Raw genomic sequence first — 23,824 nt, 5'->3', positions numbered from 1 at the left:
TACTTATAATTCTTACAAACAGCTTATGACACTTCAGTTCAGTCACTCAGTCGTGTCCAACTCCTTGCAACCCTATGGACTGCAGTACACCAGGGTCCCTGTCCATCACCAGTTCTCAGAGCTTGCTCAAACTCATGTCCATCGAGTCAGTGATGCCATCCAACTATCTCATCTTTTGTCGTCCCCTTCTCCTCCTGCCTTCAATCTTTCCTATCATCAGAGTTTTTTCAAATGAGTCAGCTCTTCGCATCAGGCGGCAAGTATTGCAGTTTCAGCTTCAGCATCAGCCCTTCCAATGAATATTCAGGACTTATTTCCTTTAGGATTTACTGGTTGGATCTCCTTGCAGTATTCGTTGGCGCTCAGCTTTCTTTATAGCCCAACTCTCACATCCATACATGACTACTGGAAAAATCATAGCTTTGACCAGATGGACCTTTGTTGGCAAAGTAATGTCTCTGCTTTTGAATATGCTGTCCAGGTTGTCATAGCTTTTCTTCCAAGGAGTAAGCGTCTTTTAATTTCATGGCTGCAGTCACCATCTGCAGTGTTTTTGGAGACCCCAAAAATAAAGTCTGCCACTGTTTCCACTGTTTCACTATCTATTTGCCATGAAGTGATGGGACCGGATGCCATGATCTTAGTTTTCTGAATGTTGAGTTTTAAGCCAACTTTTTCACTCTTCTCTTTCACTTTCATCAAGAGGCTCTTTAGTTCTTCACTTTCTGCCATAAGGGTGGTGTCACCTGTGTATCTGAGGTTATGGATATTTCTCCCAGCATTCTTGACACTTAAAAGCATCTAAACAGACAACCCAATCAACAAATGGGCAGAAGACCTAAACAGACATTTCTCCAAAGAAGACATACAAATGGCCCAGAGGTACACGAATAGATGTTCGACATGACTAATTATTGAAGAAATGCAATTCAAAACTGCAATGAGATATCACCTCACATCAGCCAGAATGGCTAGTGTCAAAAAATTCACAAACAATAAATGCTGGGGAAGGTGTGAAGAGAAGGGAACCACCCAACACTGTTGGTGGGAATGTAAATTGGTACAGCTACCATGGAGAACAGTACGGAGGTTCCTTAAAAAACTAAATATAGAGTTACCATGTGATCCAGCAATTCCACCGCTGGGCATACATCCAGAGAAAAACACGATCTGAAAGGAAACAGGCACCCCAGTGTTCATTGCAGCACTGTTTACAACAGCCAAGACATGGAAGCAACCTAAATGTCCGTCAACAGAGGAGCAGATAAAGAAGATGTGGTATGTATACACAATGGAATATTACTCGGCCATTAAAAAGAAAGAAATAATGCCATTTGCAGCAACAGGGTTGGACCTAGAGAGTGTCGTATTGAGTGAAGTAAGTCAGACAGAGAAGAAAAATATTGCATGACATCCCTTATATGTGGGATCTAGAAAGAAAGGATACAAATGAACTTACAAAAGAGACTCACAGACTTAGAGGACGAACCTGTGGTTGCCGGGGAGGAAGGTTGGGAAGAAGGGGTAGGGAGGGAGTTTTGGATGGATGTGCACACACTGCTATATTTACAATGGATAACCAATAAGGATCCGCAGTATAGCACATGGAACTCTGCTCAATGGTTTTTTTTTGTTTTTTGGGTTTTTTTTTCTGCTCAATGTTATATGGCAGCCTGGATGGGAGGGGAGTTCAGGGGAGAAAGGATACGTGTATATGTGTGGCTGAATCCCCTCACTGTTCACCTGTGAAACTATCACAACATTGTTGATTGGCTATACCCTAATACAAAATAAAAAGGTGAATATGGAAAAAAAAATATTCTGAACCCACGTTCGTAAATTAGCCTGGCCCCGAATTGACCACCTGAATATCCAGCCCTGGAATCATTGCTGAGACATGGGACCTGCACACTCCCTTATTCTCAGGCACACATAGAACATGGAGGGATTATTGTATACGTTTTTGAAATATAGTTTTAATTGATTTTAAACCTTCATGCAGACTGAAGATAGTCCCTTCAGAGGCAGAACTTCCTTGCATTTAGCCTTGAGACTTCAGTCAACTTGTGCTGTGCCCATTGCCCCCTTCCCCCTCACTCCCCACAGCTCTTATCCACCTTTCCAACACCACCCTTCTGTGCAGCCTGGGACACTACCTCTCCAGAAAGTCTTTTTCTGGTCACCTCTCCCACACTGTGGGGAGCATATATTAACCTTCAAGTGGCCAATAGTACCAATGAACAGCCTTGCCTTGTCCTTCAGTTTCACATGTATAAGCCTAGTCTCCTCAACTAGATTATAAACCCCATGAGGCCAGAGACTACTTTTCATATTCTAAACCAATTTCTCCATCTGTTTTAAGGGGTGTCGTGGGCAAAAAAAAAAAAAAAGCATCGGTTTGGGCTGCAGTCTGAGTGGTCATCTTTCTTAGATGAGACTTTGCTTTGCAGTTTTATTAAATGGAAAGAAGAGAAAGATGAAAAGCAGGATGATGACTGTTCAAGAAGAATAATTGATCAGCAAATGGTGACATGCTCTTCTCCTAGCTCGAGAAACACAGATGAAAAATAGATATTAATGATAGCAAAAGGTCAGGCTCTTGGAAGAATTTCCAAACCAAAATGGTGGAGATTAAATGGGAATTCATTATTTATATCCTACCTATTTCCAAAGGACAAAGGTGGCTGGGGGAGGGAGGCTGTGGCCTCTATGACAGAACTGAGAGTCTGGAAATGTGACTCAGCATTTAACTCAGCTCTAACTCACTGTGTGTAACTGGGCAAATCACTCCCATACTTTGAGCTGGTCTATAAAACTGGAATAATCCTATTGCTTGTTTTGAGGATTAAATGGGATACTATATTTTACATACACACACACAGACACACACACACATGCTCAGTTGTGTCTGTCTCTTTGCGACCCCATGGACTGTAGCCCACCAGGGTCCTCTGTCCACGGGATTTTCCAGGTAAGAATACTGCACTGGGTTGCCATTTCCTTCTCCAGGGGATCTTCCTGACCCAGGGATCAAACCCTCGACCCCTGTATCTCCTGCATTGGCAGGTGGATTCTTTACGACTGAGCCACATGGGAAGCCATATATAAATATAGATGTGTGTGTGAGTGTATATATATACACACACATGTACATGCATACTAAGTCACTTCAGTCATGTCTGACTCCTTTTGATCCTATGGACTGTAGCCCATCAGGCTCCTCTGTCTGTGGAATTTTCCAGGCAAGAATACTGGAGTGGGTTGCCTTGCCCTTCTCCATATATATGTGTGTGTGTGTGTGTGTGTGTGTGTGTGTGTGTGTGTGTGTGTGTATGGCAACCCACTCCAGTATTCTTGCCTGGAAAATCCCATGGATGGAGGAGCCTGGTAGGCTACAGTCCATGGGGCTGCAAAGAGTCGGACACGACTGAGCGAATTCAGTCACTTCACTCATATATATATAACTATGTATGTCCATGGTTTCATATATATATGTATGTATGTATGTAGTTGAATGTTCTACAGATGCTTAGAATTCTCTGGGATCTATAAAAATTGAATAAATTTTCACCTAAATGGGATCTCTATTTACCAAAATTCATGGGAAAACCTGAAAGGCATACCATCAGCCTTAGCTGCTCCCAAAAGGAAACAGGTGCTCCCCCAGCGGTAAAACTTGCCCAGCCTTGCCCCTTGTATTGTAAAGCAGGGATTCAAATCAGGATGGCCTCACATTCGCTTCCGGTCGGTGGACTTTGTCACTGTCTTGCTGGATATTCAGGACCCCACTTTCCGGATGAAGAAGGAACCACTCTGAGAGGCCAGGTCACTTGGAATGATCACAGATGGTACAAGATGGAGCTGAGGACAAGACCAGAAGCCAAATTTCTCGATCCAGCAGTGCTTTTCTCTATCCCCCAGGGACACACACACACAAATATGCTGAACTGAACACTTGTGCCAGAAAACGAATGTGGCTGTATCACATTCTGAACCAAAGACCCGTCCTGCAGACCCCTCGAGGGGGTCCATGAGGGAACGCGGGTCAGGAGCCGGGGTGGGGCGGCCAATCCTGGCGGGAGACGACACCCAAGCCCGGCCTTGCATCTGTCCTTCCTGACAGCTCCGGGCCAGCCACAGAGTCCTGGCTGCAGGGAGGTTTCTGCCCTCAGGTTCTTTTCAGAAACCTGACAAGCCCAATAAAGGCCCAGTGCTGATGGAGACGAGCGGGCCCCGGTCCTCCCAGCAGCCCTGACGCTTCCTCCACTGACACAATGGGGCCGGCTGTAATCACATTACACCCTCGTCTTTCATAATTACCCTCTTTCTCCAAGTGACAGAGCATCCCAAAGGCAGGCAGGGAACTATTTTTAAACTAATTCTAACTAACTGAAAAAAAAAAAAAAAAAGCACAAAAAAGACTGTCATTTTTTCACAGATATGGTTCTGGTTTATAAATCACTCCCAGGGACTAACGTTGGTGGAAGCTAGAAAATCTAGACAGCACTGGCCACCAATCCCCAGATCACCTCTCCTTACCTGCCCAACAACCTACACACTTCTATTTTTCCTGAAGTTCCTCAACCTGAGTTTGTCCCTTTCACTCCCTCTGTGGTTCTAGGAGGAAATAAAACTGAAAAAAACTCAAAGGCATAGCTTCCACGTGAGTGACTTGTGGCTTTTTCTCTCCCTCGTCATCACCTCCTCCACCTTCCTCCTACCCCACATCCCACCTTCTTGAGACCAATTTTCTTTTTCTCTGAACCTGGGTAAAGGTGATGGCTCCCAGAATATTTTTCTATAACAGTAGCAAAGTTCTTCAATGTGAAGAAGTAAAGCTGGGAGACGGCACTGGAGAAGGCCAAGGGAAAGAAAAGCTACTTAAGAAAAATTTTAGCTAGGACAAGAGTTGGCCAAGCCTGGGTGACCCAAGCTCTCCCCACATGCCACCCAGAGAGGAGGGCACACCCCAGTAACATGGTATCCCCTAGGTCTGGAGGACCATCCAGGACCATGTCGCCTCTTACACATGCCCTAGAAACACCTCTGGTGCTCCATGATAATTATACTGATAAGGAGGCTGGAGTGGAGGAAATAAATCAATGGCATCACATGGATTTCTTGGGTATGGAGCTATTGAATAGCTGCAATACTTGCTTGCACTCTCATTTGGAGAGTCATTAGCTACCTATCTTGCTCACAAGTGTTAGTGCATCTTCGAACCCCAAATGTATTATTTTGTCCCTCAGGCTGACGTTTTCTCCCGCTACCTAACGTAGAACTTTCTCTGCTCCTCTCTCCAGCCTGGCGCTCTGCTATTTCGTCTTCCCCATCTTCTCTGCTTTCCCCCTGTTCCCCTCCCCACCACTCCCCCCACTTCATCCTCTGACCGGTTTTGCTTCTATCCTGGAGTCTTACAGCTGTAGTGGGATGACTCACCTGAGAGATAGGAAGAGAGTGAGGGAGCCCCTGAGGGGCTCTGCTGGTCGCCTCCAGTCTCCTCAGCTGTTTGTGGTGACAGAGATTCTGCATCTAGCTTAGAGGTACAGCCACCACCTCACACCAAAGCCAGACCACAGGTCTCAGAGCAGGCAGGACCCCTCTAAATGAGACCAACACATGGAACGTGGCATTCTTGGATATGCCACAGGATTCGACCAGGCCTTCCTCGTAGGAAGTTAGTTGCAAAAATCTGCCCAGCAGCATCGCTAAGGAGTGCCACGGAAAGAGACCACGTGCAGAACAGTCAACATTCCTTGTGCTCCAGAGGAAATGGAGAGGAAGGTAGAGAAGGAAGTCAGAAAGGGAAGCTTTCAGGGACGCAAGAAAGGAAAGCCACTTTGAAATAATTATTAAGTGAAATGAGCTTAGCAAAACTAAGGGCACATTTATTAAGTAGGCATTATATAAGCATAAGCGTCTTCCCCTCCAGCCTCCAGCAGGCTTCAGATGAAATGAGAAAAAGCGAAGCCTCCCATTCCATCCATCCCACCCCTTCTCTCTGCCTGCCCTCAGAAAGCTTTCTCAGTCAAATGCAAATGGAGACAGAAGATAGAAGCAGAGAGGTCCTCAGGGTAGTTAACAATAGCTTGTGACTGAGCAGGCTGGGGACAAGCCAGAGAGAGCTCAGAGAAGTGAGTAAAGCCGGAAGGGGCCAGGGCAAGCCCTGGGTTTCTGTAACTGCTGGCTGGTGGGAACTGTCCTGGGAAAGGGTAAGTGTAAAAAATGTCTCCCGACCCCCCTAGGATCAGGTTTACTGGCTTAGCTAGCACTGCTCTTGATTCTCTGAGACACTATGGAGGCTGGGCACTTTTAAATAAAGAGCCAGCAGACAAGCTTTCCCTCCAGGGGGAGAAGCTAAAGCAATTTCTGAGGGTAGTAGCCTGGACTGGGTGGAGAAAACATTAAGCGAAAAGTCATCGCTGTCAGTAAGTCCTAAATCTGATCCTGGGAGAAGAGAGTGTTGATTTGTAAGATCTCTCAGTCTTTTCATGAGAGTGCTATGTGGCCGCTAATTAAAGCTGCCTGAAAAAAACAGCAGCTAAGAGTACAAACCGTGGTCAGCAAGATCTGGGTTCAGCCTTGGCTCCTGTGCTCATTAGCTGTGAAATCTTGGTCACATTCTTTGGCCTTTCCTGAAGCTCATTTTCCTCGTCTCCAATAATGGAACTTGAAAGAGGACCTACCACCATGCTGAAATCAACACAGAGCCCTGCTCTGCAACCCGTTTAGAGCGGGTCTGACGATGGATGCCCCCTTCGGATTGGCTGTTGCCTGAGCCATGGGCTCTGTGCTCAGTTGTGTCTGACTCTCTGCAACCCCTTGCACTGTAGACTGCCAGGATCCTCTGCCCATGGAGTTTTCCAGGCAAGATTACTGGAGTGTGTTGCTATTTCCTACTCCAGGGGATCTTCCTGACCCAGGGATCAAACCCTCATCTTTTGCATCTCCTGAATTGGCAGGTGGATTCTTTACCACTAGCACCACCTGGGAAGCCTGAGCCATACCAGTTGCTAAATAACTCCTAAATGTCACTCCTCTTAGCATATAGGGTTGTTGTAAGGAATGAATGACATAATATAAGGAAAATGATTAATCTGGTGCCTGGTAAATGCTCAGTTCATTACTGGTATGTATTATGGGTTAAATAAGATAATGTTGCAGTTCTGACCCCGATATCTCAGAAGGTGACCTTAGTTGGAAATAGGGTCATTGGGGATGTAATTAGTTAGGATGAGGTTATACTGGAGTGATGAGCCCCAGTCCAAGATGAATGATGTCCTTGAAAGAAGATGGCCCCATGGTGACACAGAGATGCAAGCAGAGAGCAAAGTGAAGATGGAGGCAGAGACTGGAATGATGTATCTTCTAGCTGAGGAATGCCAAGCACTGCCTGCCATCACCAGAAGCTAGGAGAGAGGCATGCAAGAGAGTTTCCCTCAGAGCTCAGAGGGGACTAACCCTAATGACATCTTCATTTTGGCCTTCTAGTCTCCAGAACAGTGAGAGAAGGAAGATCTATGGCTTCAGGCTACCAAGTTTGTGGTGGTTTGTTAAGACAGCCCTAGGAAACTAATACAGTATTATCATGGGTAGACTCCTCAAAGGATAATAAGACCATGAATTCATAAAACATCAGGAAACAGAAGTCTTTAACGTTCACTTTAGTTCAATATCTCATGTGATGCTTGAAAACTCATCTTCAGCATTCTCACTGAGCAGTCTTGGGGCTTGTATTTGAACACCTCCAGTGACCAGGGACTCACTCCCTCTCCTGACAACCCAATAGCTCCAAGTATTAGAAAAATTGTTCTTTACATGGAGCCAAAATCTGTTTCCTTGTAGATTCTCCCATCTGGGGGAAATTACCTCCCTTGGACCTTTTGCTTTGTAAAAGCCCAATGCTGAAGCATTTAACAGCCCTTCAAATATCTGCATTCCTGAATAAGTCATATTTGTGCACTTATCAGTTTTAGCAAATGCAATTTCTTTTGTCTATAATGAATATCTGTCTTCCCTACCTAAAAAGTCAGCTATTAAATTCCAGTTCCATATTATCATCTGATAGACCAAGTTATGCTGTAGGGAAAAGTCATACCAAAATCTGTGCTTCAAACACCCAAGGTTTATTTCTCTCTTATGCAAGGAACATCCACTGTACCCAGGCAGGACACCCTTTATCATAGTCATTCAGACTGAGAAGGCAGTCACCGTCTTGAACATTGCCAATCACCATCAATGCAGAGAAAGCTCTAGAGGGTAGTGCTCAATCTTTGTGATGATCCGACTCTTTGTGATGACCCCATGGACGATAGCTGACAAGGCTCCTCTGTTCATGTGATTTCCCTGGCAAGAATACTGGAGTGCGTTGTCATTCCCTTCTCTAGGAGATCTTCACGACCCAGGGATTGAACCCAAGCATCTGTGTCTCCTGCACTGACGGTGGATTCTTTACCACAGAGCCACCTGGGAAGCCACCCGTCAGCAATTAATGACCCCCTGCCAAAGAAGTGATCCCCATGAGTTCCTCTCACAACCATTGGCCAGCACTAGTGACATGGCCTCACCTTACCCACTGCTAAGTCACTTCAGTCGTGTCCGACTCTGTGCGACCACATAGACGGCAGCCTACCAGGCTCCCCTATCCCTGGGATTCTCCAGGCAAGAACACTGGAGTGGGCTGCCACCTCCTTCTCCAATGCATGGAAGTGAAAAGTGAAAGTGAAGTCGCTCAGTCGTGTCCGACTCTTCGAGACCCCATGGCCCGCAGCCTACCAGGCTCCTCTGCCCATGGGACTTTCCAGGCAAGAGTACTGGAGTGGGGTGCCATTGCCTTCTCCCACCTTACCAACAGGGGGCAGGAAAACAGTCCTGGAAGGAGTAGTCCTACCACGTGTCTGGAAAGGCAAGCCAGAAACACTTGGCAACTGTCACTGCCTGTTACCCACCACCCTCGGCTCAGCTTCCTCCTGCGCCCCAGGCAAAGTCGCTGTGTCACCTCCAGCCTTCTCAGGGGCATTTTGTGTGTTTGTTGGTCATGATAACGATCACACTGCCTTGGCATTATATTTTCTTGTCTTTCCATCTCTTTCATGAGGCCGATTGTTTCTCAAAGATAGGGACTAGGTCATCAGAAACACTTGGTATGCAGATGCATTTGAGAACAACGACCGTCTATATCCCCACAGTAAGAGGACAGGTCCTTACAATGGTTCACAAGGCCTTTCTGGTGTGGCCCCCACTCCTTCTCTGGCCTCACCCCCCCAGCTGCTCCCTCATTCACTGGCCTCCAGTTTCGCTGTCACTCAAACTCACCAGGCCGGCTCCTGCATCAGAGCCCTCCTCCTTGATGTTCCCTGTGCCTGGAACGCTCTTCCTCAGCCATCTGCTAAGCTCATTACTCACTTCCTTCAGCTCTCTGCTGAGCGGTCACCTCCCGGGACAGCCTTCCCTGGCCAGGCGCCATAAGACAGCCATGTGACTCTACTGCCCTGGTGCCTCCTCTGCCCCCTTCTCTCTTCTCTTCCTCCCCTGCAGTTACCACTTGCTGACACAGCACACACAAATGAATATTACATCATCATGTATTAAAGTATCATATAATATGCACTGTATCATATATTACATATGATACACAATACAACTGTGGGTATTGATGTGTTGTTTGCCCTCCCCCTGCCACTCCTTCCCCTACACACACACTTAAATATAACTTCCATGAATGAAGAACCAGTGCAACAGGAGGTACTCAATAAATATCTGTCAAAGGAATGAATGATAAGAGAACAATATCTCCAGAGCTATCACTTTCCTGGACAATAACGCTAAACTCCTCCCTCTCCTATGTCAGGATTTTAGTACCTTCAGCAACCTCACCACCCAGAAGTTATCAAAAGTGAGTGCAGGACAGAATGAAACATCCCCGTGCTCAGCCTCGCCTGGGCTTCTCAGGAGGCTAAGTGGTAAAGACTCTACCTGCCAAGCAGGAGATGCAAGTTCGATCCTTGGGTTGGTAAGATCCCCTGGAGAAGGAAATGGCAACCCACTCCAGTGTTCTTACCTGGAAAATCCCGTGAACAAAGGAGCCTGGCGGGCTACAGTCCATAGAATGGCAAAAGAATCAGACACAACTTAGTGGCTAAACAACAGCAACAGCTTAGTCTATCTGTGCTTAGTCACTGAGTCATGTTGGACTCTTTGCAACCCTTTGGACTGCAGGCTGCCAGGCTCCTCTGTCCTTGGGATTTTTCAGGCAAGAATCCTGGAGTGGGTTGCCATTTTCCTCCTCCAGGGGATCTTCCCCACCCAGGGATAGAACCCAGTTCTCGTGTCTCCTGCACTGCAAGCGAATTCTTTACCCACCTAGGTATCAAGGAAGTCCCATAGTCTTATTGCAATTAATGAAGCCTGACTCTGTAAATCAACTATACCTCAATAAGTAAGTAACTAAATATATACACAAGTAAATAAATAAATAAACAAAGCCTGAGTCTAAATAAGGTTTTGGAAGTAACAAAAAATCACACTGTTGACTAATTCATTGGCAGTTTGGTTATTGACGAAAGCCCCTTGTTTTTCACAGTTAAAGCTATACTTTTCTCTCTACATATAATTTTGTAGTTGTTGCTTTAGACTTAGGTGTGGCACCTAACGTTTTTCCCTCTTAATTTTCCTGTCACAGATCTTCCTTTTCATTTCTTTCACTTACTTATTGAGTGTCGGCTCTGTGCAAAAAGCTATGTTAAGTGCTATGGGTGTTACATGATAATCTTACAATTCTTAGGAAAAAAAGCTGTTCGGCAATATCAACATGGATCAGACAGCCCAACTCTAGTTTAGCAAATGAGGTAGCTAAGACTCTTAGCCTTAAGTGTATATGTAAGTTAAATGACTTTTATCAGAAGCTTTCAATGATATATGGGCAGATGCCACTCCAAGGATGTAATGCCTAGAGCATCTGAAAATGGGAATCCTAGTCATGCCTCAGATAGAAGGGCTTGGAAAGAGCTTCGAGTCATGAGGGCACTTTGGTTCAGACATGTCACTCCATCTATCCTTAAGGTTAACTCACCTCATCTGATGTAACCAGGGGATAGCCACCTCTCCCATCATTCCAGGAACCTCACACTTCTTTGAACCAGGGCATTGTAAGGTTGAACTTTTTGCCGTCAAATGATGGAGGGGATTTCTCACATGTTCCAGTGATTTCAAGGGAGTCCTTGGATAGGGGAAGAACCAGGCAGTCTGGCTCTAGAGTCTGGAATGATAATAGCTCTACTCTGCTCTGCTTCCTCTTCATATTGGAAATGAAGATTTTAGTCTAATATGTAACATAGAAAATGTAATACTGGAAATGGTTTTCATAATAGTCACTAATACAGATTACTCTGAATAAAATCAACCCTCAGAAATGGTCCAGTTGAACCGAAATTGAAGAGAATAGTGAATAACTTGAGGATAATGCAAAGATATCAAATGAGTTGGAGAATGATTCAGCCTTTTGCTCACCGGGCATTTACTCACTAATTCACCTGTTTATCCATCATTCCATGTATCCACCCACTTATTCATTCAACAACCAGGGCATTAAGCACTCTTGCTGCCCTACACACATATTAAATACTGTGGATAAAATGTGTGTTGCGTGCTCACTCAGTCATGTGACCCCATGGACTGCAGCCTGCCAGGCTCCTCTGTCCATGGGATTCTCCAGGCAAGAGTACTGGAGTGGATTGCCATTTCCTTCTCCAGGAGATCTTCCTGACCCAGGGATCAAACCACATCTCCTGTGTCTCCTGCATTGGCAGATGGATTGTTTATCCACTGAGTCACCTGGGAAGCCTGTGGATAAGATGTGGTCTGACCTAAACTGACTTAGCAGTTTGGGTCCAGTGGGAGGAGGGAGGAGGTGGGGCTGGCAGGGACAGAAGCAAAGGAAACTCATGGTCTAGTGTGGCAAATGCTCGCAGAGAGGGTTTATAAGGAGTCAGGGATGAACTTAGCCAGTGCTGGGGATGCTCCTTAGCCTCCTGATGGAACAGGAATAAAAAGGTGAGAGCGGAATGCTCCGTAGAGGAAGAAACACTGGCTCCAGTCCTAGCAAAACTTTCTAATCTCAATATTGTCGGGAAGATCCCAGAACTAACACAATTTCCATCAGAGACTAGAGAAAACTGAACATTCTTTTCAGGAAAAGCACTGGAGCATAGCCATTAAGAACACAGGTTTTGGAGTCAGATCTGCATTCAAATCTTAAGCTTTCTAGGCAGAACTCACTCCAGACTTCACTCTGTCTTGTAATAGATAGAGACAATCATAACATTTGATCATAAGGTTGTTCTGAGGGTCAAGATCCCATGTGAGGTGAACAGCGCAGTCTGTGTGCAGTACGTATTCAGTTGATGTTAGCTGTCATTCATTGCCTTCTTCCCAAACTCATATATATATTTTCACTCTGCTCCTTTGTCCTGAATCTTCTTAGCTCTAACGTTACCTTTAGAACCAAAGTCTGTAAGCCTCTTTTCTCTGTTACACAGGGAGTACAAAAGAAATATAATTTCTGTAAAACTGATTTGCATTGTAGTAAATTTATCATGCTTCCTGGTTCTTGGTGACTAGGTAACCAGCAGAGGAGCTAATTCATTATTTTAGCAATTCAAACAGGACCTCGGAAGAAAGGCACCCTGTGGTCACAAAGCACTGGGATTGTACTAATGAGAAGATTAAAAGAAAGTTCAGCTTACACAGTTCCAGATAATCACAAATGTACCCAAGGATTATTAACAACCACAATTACCTGGAACTATATTATCTGCCTGCTTGGTTATTCTAAAGTCAACTTGTATTTGAGTTTATAAGTTATTTTGCAGTGGATGGCGGGGCCCCATCCTAATACACATCTAGGGAAATATGAGGGTATGCCTAAGTCTTCATGGTACCCAGCATCCTAATTCTCACCCAGAAGTGAAATGAAGCTCTGAGTTCTCCTATCCACAGAGCCCCTGTCCCGAGTCCTTGCGGGTCCTCTTTGTTGGAACCACCTGCCCAGTGAGGGGCCAGACTCATGCATTCTAGATAAACCTTTCGGAAAATTAAAATGCCTTTCTGCAGAAGCAGTGTCCATTCTCAGGGACTTCTCTAGAGGACAAAAAGCCCTGGGTTTCAGGACCCTGGTAGTCACTTCCCAAACATCCCCTTAAAAAGCTTCACTGCTATCCTTTAGTTTTGTAGGACTGTGTACTGCACTGTGCCCAGGTGCAGGTCTCAGAGGCCATCTCGTTCATCCCCTGGTTTCTCTTGCATATTCCATGCTTTCTGCTGCAGGCTAGTCTTGAACCCGGAGCTCTACTGAGAGGATGGGGGCAGACAGGGAGACAGTGGTCTTGAAGAACGTGCTCATTGGCGTCAACCTGATCCTTCTGGGCTCCTTGCTCAAGCCCTCGGAGTGTCAGCTGGAGGTCACCATGGAAAGGGTCCAGAGACCAGCAGTGGAGGAGGAAGGAGGCACTGCCAGCTACAACGCATCCAGCAAGGAGCAGCCGGTGGTCTTCAACCACGTGTACAACATCAATGTGCCCCTGGACAGCCTCTGCTCCTCAGGACTGGAGGCCTCGGCCGAGCATGAAGTGAGCACCGAAGACGAGGTGCTGACGGAGTACACGGGCCAGACCTCGGACCACGAGAGCCAGGTCACCTTCACGCACAGGATCAACCTCCCCAAGAAGGCCTGCCCGTGTGCCAGCTCGGCCCAGGTGCTACAGGAGCTGCTGAGCCGAATTGAGATGCTGGAGAGGGAGGTGTCAGTGCTGCGGGACCAATGCACCAGCAACTGCTGCCCAGAGAGTGCGGCCACAGGTAGAGTTCTGGAGCTTACAGCCAGTCTCCGCAGGGGAGGGAGGGTGCTGAGCAGACGTGGAGCGGGAATCTGGGTGATTACACCAGTGCCTGAGAAATCTGGCACCTCTTCACACAGAGGAGGAAAAAAAAAGTGCCCTGGTCTGCAGCTCTCTGTTAATACACCCCTAAGATCTAAGTGTGGTCCTTTCCCAGGGGATTCGGCATAGGGACTCTCTACAGTGCTTAGCCCGTCTGAAATACATTAACCTAATTTGGGGGTGATGAGTCAGGGAATGGTACATCGGTTCAGCACAGCAACTGCTGTGGTGAGCAGGGAATTTGATGTCTGTCTTCATTCAGCTTTGGTTTTCACAGGCTGTTGAATTGTTATCTATCCATATTAACCGGAGGGACTAGAGAATACAGGCGTTCTGTTCATTCCGTCTCAGCTTTTCTCCTGTCTGAGAAAATTACAGTCATTAAAACCTCAGAGGACCTGGCCCCATCTTCTCTGGCAAGCTGGAAGTTTCAGCCTCTGCCCCCTCCACCAAAACATGTGGCTGTGCATGCACGCGTGCGCACACCCACCCACAGAGCTTCTTACAAGCCTCTTCCCAATCAAAGGCTGAGTATCCAAAACTTGGATATGTAGCCTCACCCACATCCTAACTACTAACACTTATGAATGACTCTTTCGACTTCTCTGGGAGAAGTCAGCTCATTTTCAGGGCCAGACTTCCTAACTTCATGTCCTGTCTCTGCTATTTGCAAGCCTGTGACTTGAACAAGTTGCTTAACCCATGCGTTCCTTTCCCCCTCGACAGACTAGAACAACAAGGAGTTATTAAATATAAAAACCTTCACTCAGATGAAAGCCCGGCCTCTAGTAGGCACTTCATATTCAGTAGCTATTATCAGCAGATCCCCAGTGAGCAGAAAGTGTGCCCCCTTTTGTGCCCAGCATCTCTTACCCAAAACAGTACCTTCTATCCATTCGATTCAGTCTGTAATGAGAAAAGGACTGGGTCTTACTATCTTGGGTTCAGGCTCCTACCTCTCTAGGGTCTAATATCTCAAGCCTTGCCCAAGGATGAAAGAGGTGTCAGGAATGGCATTTTAATAGGAAGAAATGGCCCACATGTCCAGAGAGATGTCCAACACACTCATTCTGAGACACCAAGACTGGGTGTAGTCTTTGAGAAGAGAAATATTTCTTGGGTTTTCTCATCTCTTCCTCCTTATAACCAAAACTATAAACAATCTGAAACTGAGAGGACAAAGTCCAGGTGTTCAAACTCTCGTTCCTCAGTGAGATCACCTTTTCAGTGGAGCTGGGGAATATAGGAAAGACACAGGTATCCATGGACATGGGTCTTCAATGCCTGGGAAGCTGGTAGCTTCTGTAAGTGGACTTTTTTTTTTTTAGTCAGCTTCCCACCAGGTTCCCTGGGAAGATGTGAAAAGATCTATAAGGAAGATCTATGTTAATCAATGTCAGTATAGTATCCTTTTGGGCCATGGGGGGAGGGGGTGCATGCAGTGGCAAAATGAAACAAGGACATAACTTACTTGACTTCCTATCCCCAAGGATAGGAAGTGCCGAGAAGGATGCCAAGCAAGTACTGCTATGGTGTTCATTTAATAAGTTTGTTTGATTCGTGCTGGACAGGTAAATTAACCACTCTAGTTATTGCATGATAAAGCCTAGGGCAGGAGATACGCATGGAATGCTTAAAAGATCACAGCAAACAGTCACCAAATGAGACAAGTTCTGGGAAACCTTTGAAGTGACCCTGGAGCTGAGCTGTGAAGGATGAGCAGTTAGTTAGATGGCAGGAAGGAGAGGAATAGGATGCATCTGCAGCACATGTGATCTTGACCTGCCTCACAGGCCTGATTCTCAGCCTCCATCCCCTCGGTCCCCTTCAGGCCCCAGCACCAGCACCTGGGCGTGTTGGTCAGGGACTGCCCCCAGGCTCTGAGAACCTCCTTGACCTGCCCAGGGTAGAGAACAGATGAGCCTGAGCATTGACACCCTCCAGGGACAGCCCTTCATCCCAGGTGAGGTGTGGCTTGCTCTGTGGCCAGAAGACTCTGCAGGACTGAACCCAAGTCACCCTCCCTGGGACTTTGCCTGATAATATTCTTGGCTTGGGCTCCTCCCTCCCTGGTCTCCCCTTCTCCCCAACCAGTTTTTTGCTGGGAGCACCTCCCAATTAGTCACTAGGGAATCCAAGCCAAGACACACTGCAGGTGAGCTCCTAAAGGACAAGAGACCCAATCTCACTCATCCTTACCCTCAACCCTATGCCAGACACACACAACCCACATTAGGTAAAAAGATTCATGAAGCTGTTGACGTGCCAAGCTAGCTTGAGCTTCTCTCTCAGCAACACAAATCTGGTCAGTGAGCGAGCCGAGGTCTTGGCCTGTCCCCCTCCCCATACCCCACTGCCAGGAGGTTTCACAGCTGCCCTTTGACCTTCTCCTTGGCCATTCCAGGACAACTGGACTATATCCCTCACTGCAGTGGCCATGGCAACTTTAGCCTGGAGTCCTGTGGCTGTATCTGCGATCAAGGCTGGTTTGGCAAGAACTGCTCAGAGCCCTACTGCCCCCTGGGCTGCTCCAGTCGGGGCGTGTGTGTGGACGGCCAGTGCATCTGTGACAGCGAGTACAGCGGGGATGACTGCTCGGAGCTCCGGTGCCCGACGGACTGCAGCTCCCGGGGGCTGTGTGTGAATGGGGAGTGCGTCTGCGAAGAGGCCTACACAGGCGAGGACTGCAGTGAGCTGAGGTGCCCCGGGGACTGTTCAGGGAAGGGGACCTGTGCCAACGGTACCTGCCTGTGCCAGGAGGGCTACATCGGTGAGGACTGCAGCCAGCGGCGGTGTCCAAATGCCTGCAGCGGCCGAGGACTCTGCCAGGAGGGGCTGTGCCTCTGTGAAGAGGGCTACCAGGGCCCTGACTGCTCAGCAGGTAGGCAGGGGGGCTCTGTGGGGCCGTTGGCAAGGGCGGTCCAGCCAGCTAGCTGGAGGCGGGAAGAGAGATAGGAGGGAAAATGAATTTAGGCCAAAGAATTGCCAAATGGGTCGTGCTCCTCTGCTTTCCAAGAGAGGTGATGTCTTAAGTTGATCGCAATTGACGACACGGGTTTAAGGGGAGAAGAGTGGAAACCAGAAAAGGTCCAAGCTTGGGATGAAAGTTGAATCTTACCCCGAGGCTGGAACAAAGTCAATGGTAATAATGGAGACAGCATTTCACTGTCCTTGAGATGGAAGAAAGCAGAGTCAAAGGACCCCTTAGCCATGGGACCCCTCTCTAACTCAGCAGACTTCCCAGAGCTCCACCCACTCTGAAATATTCCCCTTTCCCGTTGCCATATTCTGAGGACACTCCTTTCACAATGCTAGTGCATGAGACGGGGCATTGTCTGTGATAATCAGACTCACTGGGCACTCTGGTTATTTTGGGAGCTTCCATATGGCAAAGTGTTATTAATTTATGAAATGATCTAGAATCCACATGGATGAAAGTATTCATAGGCAAGGAATTATATGTAAACAGGAATAAATTACTAAAGACCTCCATTAAGCAAGAACTCACAGTCTAACTAAAATGCTATGATTCAGTTTGTTCCAGAGGACATATAACAAACTGGAATCAACCCTTCATGTGTCTGCATCATGAAAACCAACACAAGGGTGATGTCCCGAAAGGAGGCCCCAAGTCCATCAGTAAGAACATACCAATATTTCATTGGAGATCATTTTCTTTTGCCTAAAATCAGATTATTTTCATTATCTCAGTGACTGCTCGTCGTCTTCTAAATCAGTGACTGTCGCTGATAAATTTGTATTTTAAACAATACAGATTAAGTGATTGATCTTCAGCCTTCTCATTCATAGTACAATCTGTAACAGTCAGCTCAGAGGGCTCATTGAGAAGATTTAAAATAAAAAATAACAAGAAACAAACATTATTAAATCTTCTGATGAGTTGGTTCTAGGAATTTTTCTGATTAGATTTCTGACCTCAGTTTAAGGGGGAGATTCTGGGAGGCCAGGTCTTTTATTCTTGAGCATCAGGAGTGATTCCCACCTAAGTCCCAGAGCAGTCAGACAAGTCTTCTGCATCTGCAATTTAAATTTCTTTTGAAACATGAATGCAACAAGGTAAAGGAAAAAAAAAAAAAACAATTCACTGCTTAGGAAAAAAGTGTTTCTCCATTTTTTCCATAGTCAATGGTTTCACGTAGCCTCCTACTTTTGTTTACTGAATATCTTTCTGAAAATATAGTCATTATACCAATCGTTCAGAAGGAAAATTTAAGCAGAAATTAAGCTGCATCATTTACAGACCCAAGGTCACTAAGTAATTGCTGGAAAGGGGAAGTTGAAGCATGATCCCAGTTCTCACTCACAGGACAAGGCTCTATGAGGCCCCATCAGAGGATGCTAAAGGTTCTTTTGGGCCCTTCTCTATGTGTGGCTACTGTATAGTTCACATTCTTCTTAATAAAATTGATCTCTGTTGGGTTGTACATACCTGTCATGTTCTTCCTGACCCTCCTTTTCCACAGGGATGGGTTCATTTGCAATTAGAACCTTAATCTGATCCAGAGTACAAACTGAGCTGGAGATGACCCTTCTGGTCATGTGAGGAAGACTCAGCAGCTGCTAGCATAACTACAACAAGGCAGAACTCAATCCATGAGCCACATGTTACCTCCAACACGTTACCTCTGTGCTGTTTGATTGAGGGAGGCTTTTGGACAACCAGATAAATTACTTTATAGGTTCCCAAAGCACGTGAGGAGGGACAGTTGCATAATTTCCCTCTGTTTCTATAGCAACCATGGAGCCACCACTCATTGCTGGAGGTGCTGCTTTCAATGCTTGTCTTTTAAACCAAATGCCATGGGTCTCTTCCAGAGAAGTATCTAGGTCATTATCTAAAGTGCTACTTCGCCTGCTCTTGGTGAGAAGGCTGGAGGAGAGGGGCTGTTTACCGGCTGTTTGACATTTCTGGCCAGATGCACACACTCCAGCATTACTGTTTGTCTCACCAACAGCAGGAAGGAGAGGAGAGAGGAGAGTGGGAAAGGTGAAACTGGGGAGAGCCACAACACACTCCCTGACTTTCCTTTCTCGCTGGCAAGGGTATGGAGAATGGAGGCCCACTGTGTGGACTTCATTCTGAGGTCCCTTAGGCTGCTAGAGCTTGAATGCAATTGAATAGAGTTGACAAGACCACTCTATTTGACTCCCAGCCTTGATCTTTCTCACAGTGGGCCATGAGACCAGATCTCAACCTTTCCTCCTCTATTCTCTGGCCGGGTAAAGATAATAGAACAACAACCAAAAAAAGAATATGAACACTTAAACCAGGCCTTAGAAAGAAGCTACTCGGGGCTTCTCACGTCACAAACTGAAAAAGCAGCAGCCCTGGGAGACAGGAAGATTTTCCTGAGCCAGACAGCTAATTAATGGCAGAACAAGAATAAGAACCCTGGTCTCCTACCAACTTCTAGCACTCTTTAATCCTCCCTAGGATGCTAAGTAGAGTGGAATTGGAAAACAAAAATGGTAAAAGCCACATGCATAAAGAAATAGTCTTTTGATATGAAAGCTGAGCTCTGTCAGGTGATAAAAAAAATATTAAGTGTTGGAGACTGGATAGGGGTGCTCATCCAACCATTTCTCCACATGTGCCCCCAGTGAAGGTTAGTGTGGGAGGTGGCCAGTGAACTGGTCACAAGTCCCTGTGAAGAAGCTCCAGAGTTGGGGCTTGAAACAATCCAGAAAGCCATTCCTTGGACTTTGGTCAGACGTGCAGAGATTCATCACCATCAGCCTCTGCATTGGCCAGTACTGCTGCCAGTCCGAACTTTGGCACCCAACCTCACTCGCTCCTCTGAGCAAGACACTTCATGGAACTAATTCCAACTGCTCTCACCGCATATATGCAAAATTGATGCCAGATCTAAAAAGTAAACAGCATGGTATCTTTGCAGATAAGCAACTCCAGTTCCTAAAGCTACAGTTAATTCTTTTTAACTGCCTGCTCATCCACAAGTTTCCAAGTTGGAGCCCCAAAGAAAGCAAGAGTAAGAATACTTTGTGTGGTTTCCCTGGTGGTCCAGTGGTTAAGAATCTGCCTGCCAATGCAGGGGATAGAGGTGTGATCCCTGCTCTGGGAAGATTTCGTATGCCATGGGGCAACAAAGCCAGTGTGCCACAACTACTGAAGTGCCTAGAGCCCAAGCTCTGCAACAAGGGAAGCCACCGCAATGAGAAGCCTGCACACTGCAACAGAGAGTAGTCCCCGTCCACAGCAACTAGAGAAAGACTTCATGCAGCAAAGACCCAAGGCAGCCAAAAAGAATTAAATAAAAGAATACTTTGCATCAGCCCCACTAAATTCCTTGAATCAAGGCATACAGCTCTTTTATAGTTTGCTTTCTAGTTCAATATCATTTAATTTTTATAAGAATTATTGACACCCATTGTATACAGTGCCTGCTAAATTATAGGGTGAGCAGTGATGGTCTCTTCTGCTGAGCCACTGCTCTCAAGAATGCTTCTTCCACCATGGACATTACTGCTTCTTTCTCATCAGACGTGAAGGTTGTTTTTCCCACCACCCAGGCTCAGGTCTCAAGATTAAAAATCTGCCAAGCTAAGTTGTCAAGATGAGAAAATCCTTCTGCAGTCTTTTTAACTTTAAAATCATCAAATGTGCTGCTTGGATCATTCTCTATTGTCATGATTAGCTTTATTTTCTGGAGAAAGGAACAAAAAATGAAATCACCGACTTGTTCTGAATGCCTAAGATTTATTGGTGACGAAATTTGGAATGGCCATTTCTGTCATCATGACAGGAGGAGTCCTACATTGGAAACTTGGAATTAATGTGTTGAATCACGAAAGGCAGGCACTAGAGACTCCTTCTTAAAAGAGGTTTCTGACCACTAGGATAAGCACCAGTCTGGAATTTCCATCCTAAAAGACAGTCTGAATTATTTGCTGATGTAGTTTATTTTTGAGGCTCTGTACAAATGAAAGAAAGCATCTGGCACAATCCATAACCCATCCTACAAATTGCAGGGGGAAGAACATCCAGGGTAGAAGAGTGTAGACTGAGGGTGGAAGACCTCCGCTTGATGATCAGTTCAGCTACGACCCAACTCCCTTACTTTTGGCAAGTCCTTTTGCCCGGGCCTGTTTCTCCATTTGTAAACTTGAAATAATTGTATCTTCCCAATCTACCTCATAGAGCTGCTATTAAATAATTTTAAAAAAAAATTCTAGTTAGATGGTGTTTCATAGATCGAGATGCTATGCAAATGTAAGTTGTATTGCACCCTGGCTTAGCGTTTCTAAAATCATTGCACCTGGGTTCAAATCCTAGCTTCTGTATTCATTGATTGGGTGACCCAGTTTTCTTCTCTGTAAAACAGGGGTAAAAATAATACTGATCCCATAGTGTTGGTGAGAGGATGAGATGAGAAAATCCATGTCAGAATGTTTAGCCTAGTGCTTGGTGCATAATAAATAATTAATATAACCATACAATATACTGTTGATTCTATATAACAACTGTTCCTTCTTTGGTCCAAGAGTCATTCGGTATGCATTATACAGGCTAACCCAAAGATCTTAGTGGAATTCAAAGCTCTAATTATGTCAGAGTTAGAAATGATAAGCTTACAAGTTACTTGAAACTTTATTTAAATTTCATTTACATACATCTCGCTATATAAATTGTTTAAAATAACATTAATTTTGTTTGTTTTGGTCAATATATGACTTCTTAAATCACAAGAAGTTCTGCTCTCTAGACTGTTTCAAATCATGAGTAGTTCCTGAAGCAAATGCCTAATACTGCAAATATGTGTTCCTAATGCCCATCCAATGAGTCTATTTCTGCCTCTGATGAGGATTTGAGGTTGAGCACCATAGAGAGAGCAGGCACTTCCCACTCACATGGCCCCATGACTAGCAGTCCTCAGTCCTTTGCTTGTGTAAAGGGGAAAGAGTGAGAATTCTTAGAAAATTCAACCCCAATGACAACACTTAAGCTAAACGAAGCCTCCACTACACATAAATTTATAAGTTAATTATGACTATTTAAATACTGGCCTGATCTTTGATTTCATCTACAGACAGGTCCAATTACAGGCACACTGGTATTAACTTCCTAATTGGTCTTAAAGTTTCAATTATTTAATACCCCCACTACCACTGAATCTTCACTTCCCAAGGGAACTATACATGAAAGGCTACTGAATAGTCTGAGAAGTAGAACAGGAATGCTCCTTTGTCATCATCCCCTATATCGAGGTTAATAAAAATTTGTGTAACACAAGTTACATTTCCAGAGTAATCTGATATAATCATTTATTGTTTGGTTATCTGATAACCAAAAATATTAGCCAATGTATGCTGTTAAATACCTAACAACTAGCTCTCTGAGGGAAAAAGTAACAAGCCCCACTTTGTAGCATTCACCAGCTCCCATGGTATAAATACTCCCTCCATAGCCAGTTTCAAACTACCAGCGTGAAGTCACTAAACACTGAGTTGGAAACAGCTGTGCACTATAACACAATCAAATAGTACTGGGTTGGCCAAAAAATTCATTTGGGTTGTCCACCCAGTGTATGGAAAACCCAAACGAACTTTTTGGCCAAATATTTCTTCCCCAGTGGCTTAGTGGTAAAGAACCCGCCTGTGATGCAGGAGACATGGGTTCGATCCCTGGGTTAGGAAGATCTCCTGGAGGAGGAAACGGCAACCTGTTCCAGTATTGTTGCCTGGAAGTCCCATGGGCAGAGGAGCCTGGTTGGCTACAGTCTATGGGATCGCAAAGAGTCGGACACAACTTAGCAACTGAGCACACATGCACTATTTCTACCAAAGAGATACAACACAGGTAGGGCACAGATAACAGTAAAATGTAGTGAAGTCATTTGCCAGTGATGAGTCTGGAGTATTTATTACTTTTGTTCTTAAGATAATTATCTAATTCTAAGTTTAGACAATTTCATCTTTCACAATGACTATTAAAAAACATCTTGCAAAATTTGACAACTAACTTTTCCAAGCCAGTAGGAGCAGGCTCCAGCCCGCTGCTAACTCAGGGCCCTATAGAGATGAGAGTACTGAGCACAGAAAAGACAAGAACCTGCCTGCCAAGGGACTTCCCGATCACTCCATGTCAGTGGGCTAAGCACACAGATAGGGCATGTGGGGTGAGAGGTGAGGAAGGAAGTTGAGTCCAGCATGGGGAAGGCAGACCTCTGAGCTCATGCTATCTGTGTATTGCCTCCTGGTAGTTGCCCCTCCAGAGGACTTGCGAGTGGCTGGTATCAGCGACAGGTCCATTGAGCTGGAATGGGACGGGCCGATGGCAGTGACGGAATATGTGATCTCTTACCAGCCGACGGCCCTGGGGGGCCTCCAGCTCCAGCAGCGGGTGCCTGGAGATTGGAGTGGCGTCACCATCTCAGAGCTGGAGCCAGGTCTCACCTACAACATCAGCGTCTACGCTGTCATTAGCAACATCCTCAGCCTTCCCATCACTGCCAAGGTGGCCACCCGTACGTACCATTTCCCCCTCCTGCTTCATTTTTCTTTTCTCCTACATAAGATCATGGGCATTCATGATGGTAGTGTCTTTTCTTAATTCTTCAGGGATGCCTGCAGTTATCATTGCTCTCAAAGGGAAGGGCTTCCAACGTGACCCACTTAGGAAAGGGCACATCATTAAAAAGACACTTCCAAAAGAGCAGAGTTTCCACATCCCAGACAGCCTCTATCTATTATAGAGCCAAAAGGACAAAAAGTACTGTAATGGTTGAGTTTGGACTTGTTATAAGCTTGAGTCTGATTAGAAGTCAAGTAAGTATGAGACTTACACAGACTTTGAATCTAGTTAGAGATTCAAAACCAGCAGATATGAAATAGGACATATAATAAGCAAG

The 23,824-nt window shown here is 45.6% G+C and overlaps 1 protein-coding gene across 1 annotated transcript in view; it reads left to right on the top strand.

The window, feature by feature from the left end:
• Positions 1-13,355: 13,355 nt before the first annotated feature.
• TNR (tenascin R) overlaps positions 13,356-23,824 on the top strand; it is a 95,845-nt gene continuing 85,376 nt past the window's right edge. The window contains exons 1-3 of the mRNA XM_052653959.1: positions 13,356-13,854; positions 16,339-16,815; positions 23,177-23,440. Of these exons, the coding sequence (XP_052509919.1) occupies positions 13,356-13,854; positions 16,339-16,815; positions 23,177-23,440 (1,240 nt within the window). The remainder of the gene's footprint in view (positions 13,855-16,338; positions 16,816-23,176; positions 23,441-23,824) is intronic.

The sequence above is a fragment of the Budorcas taxicolor genome, chromosome 16 (genome assembly GCF_023091745.1).
Source record: "Budorcas taxicolor isolate Tak-1 chromosome 16, Takin1.1, whole genome shotgun sequence".
In the NCBI taxonomy this organism is placed as follows: Eukaryota; Metazoa; Chordata; class Mammalia; order Artiodactyla; family Bovidae; genus Budorcas; species Budorcas taxicolor.
The sequence above is the reverse complement of the archived record's forward strand: the minus strand, read 5'-3'. Positions and strand labels throughout refer to the sequence as shown.